We start from the raw sequence: 1387 nt of genomic DNA, 5'->3' as shown, positions 1-1387 counted from the left end.
AGCAGCACACAAAACATAGCCGAAACGAGTAACCTGTTTTAAAGAGCAAGAGTAGCTTTGAAAGATGCAGAAACTGAAAGACATAGAAACATGGTGTAAAACTGGCTATGAGTAGGATATAGGTAACAAATGCAGCAGGGAATTAATCTGGAACAGTAAATAGGTAACGAGGATATCGATGCACGAGAGCGGGTGCGCAACCAGGCGCAGTGTCCAAACAAGCAGCGCTCATCAAAGCGCGTTCAGGTTTCTTTCATTTCTTCATCGATGGTGCTTCCAAAATAACACTTATGAGCAGGGCTGGAGGAGATACCAGACGACATATTGGATGAGAAGTGCATCACAGAGCCAGGACTGAGTAATCCGGAGGTGTTAGGACCGGATACATAATAATTCATGAGGGGTTGACAAGGGGCAGGTATGATGAGCGCAGGAGGCGCGAGAGTACGCGTGTATTTTGCAGGTTGAGATGGTGATGGGGTGGAAGTGCAGGAAGAGGGGCAGTAGGGGGCGGAGCGATTGGGACGGTTCGCTTGACTGCACGACGCAGGCTGCACACTATGAGTTCCAGAACGCATCCAATTACAGGCATTAGAGCCACTCACCGCAGTGAAGTGCCTGTGTTCAGACTGCCACTCCTTAATCTTCCAAAAAGACTGTTAGTGTCTGAAGCGTTCTCTGCGATGCTGCCTGCACGACTCCTAGTGGGAGACATGACGCCGGTGCGCTGAAGCGCGCTACCCGCATTTCGGGTCGGGGATTTGATAAGAGCCATTGGGTTCACGCTGATATTTATGCTACTGCGACGCCTGCGCATGCGAGGACGGTCAGCATTCGCAGTGGGTATTGCAGCAACATTATTTGAGTTGTCGCCGGGTGTTGGCGTCACGCTCAGATCGCGATCGACAGGGTGCATAGTGCTGGATGGCATCGGCATCGGCGAGGAGGGTGGTGCAGGAGTTGTTGTTCTTGGATGGTAGGGCGCGAGAAGGCCAGAAGAAAAGAAAGCAGAATAAGTGACCATCGTTAAAATCGAGAAGGCCTGTCTGAAGCTGCTACTGTAATTGAAGATGTTGGTCAAAGAACAAGTTGAACTTGAGTTTGAACCAAACCAAATTTGAACTTCTCCATAAGGATATATATGTCCGCAAGGGACGCGTTTAATTTTCATTTCGCTAGAACACTGCCACATCGTCAGTACTATCACTCCTGGGGTTCTGCAACATTTTCAATAAATCTTTTGTAACTCCTCAACCGCATCATATTATCTTCTACTGATTTGCACCATTATATATTCGTAGCTACTCTATATGAATATGATTTTTTCTGATTTTGAGGATTTTTTGGTGGAGTGTCGGATGAAGGCCGAGAAAATTCAGGGTCTGAC

At 47.8% G+C, this 1387-nt stretch overlaps 1 protein-coding gene across 1 annotated transcript; it reads right to left on the bottom strand.

The window, feature by feature from the left end:
* Positions 1-479: 479 nt before the first annotated feature.
* Positions 480-1126, bottom strand: EDB93DRAFT_600425 (uncharacterized protein). The gene has a single exon (XM_041456823.1). It carries the CDS (start codon positions 1022-1024, stop codon positions 602-604), a length of 423 nt encoding a protein of 140 aa, XP_041300522.1. The 5' UTR covers positions 1025-1126; the 3' UTR covers positions 480-601.
* Positions 1127-1387: the final 261 nt, after the last annotated feature.

Source organism: Suillus bovinus (genome assembly GCF_016758785.1).
Source record: "Suillus bovinus strain UH-Sbo-P2 chromosome Unknown EDB93scaffold_433, whole genome shotgun sequence".
NCBI classification, from domain to species: domain Eukaryota; kingdom Fungi; phylum Basidiomycota; class Agaricomycetes; order Boletales; family Suillaceae; genus Suillus; species Suillus bovinus.
The sequence above is the reverse complement of the archived record's forward strand: the minus strand, read 5'-3'. Positions and strand labels throughout refer to the sequence as shown.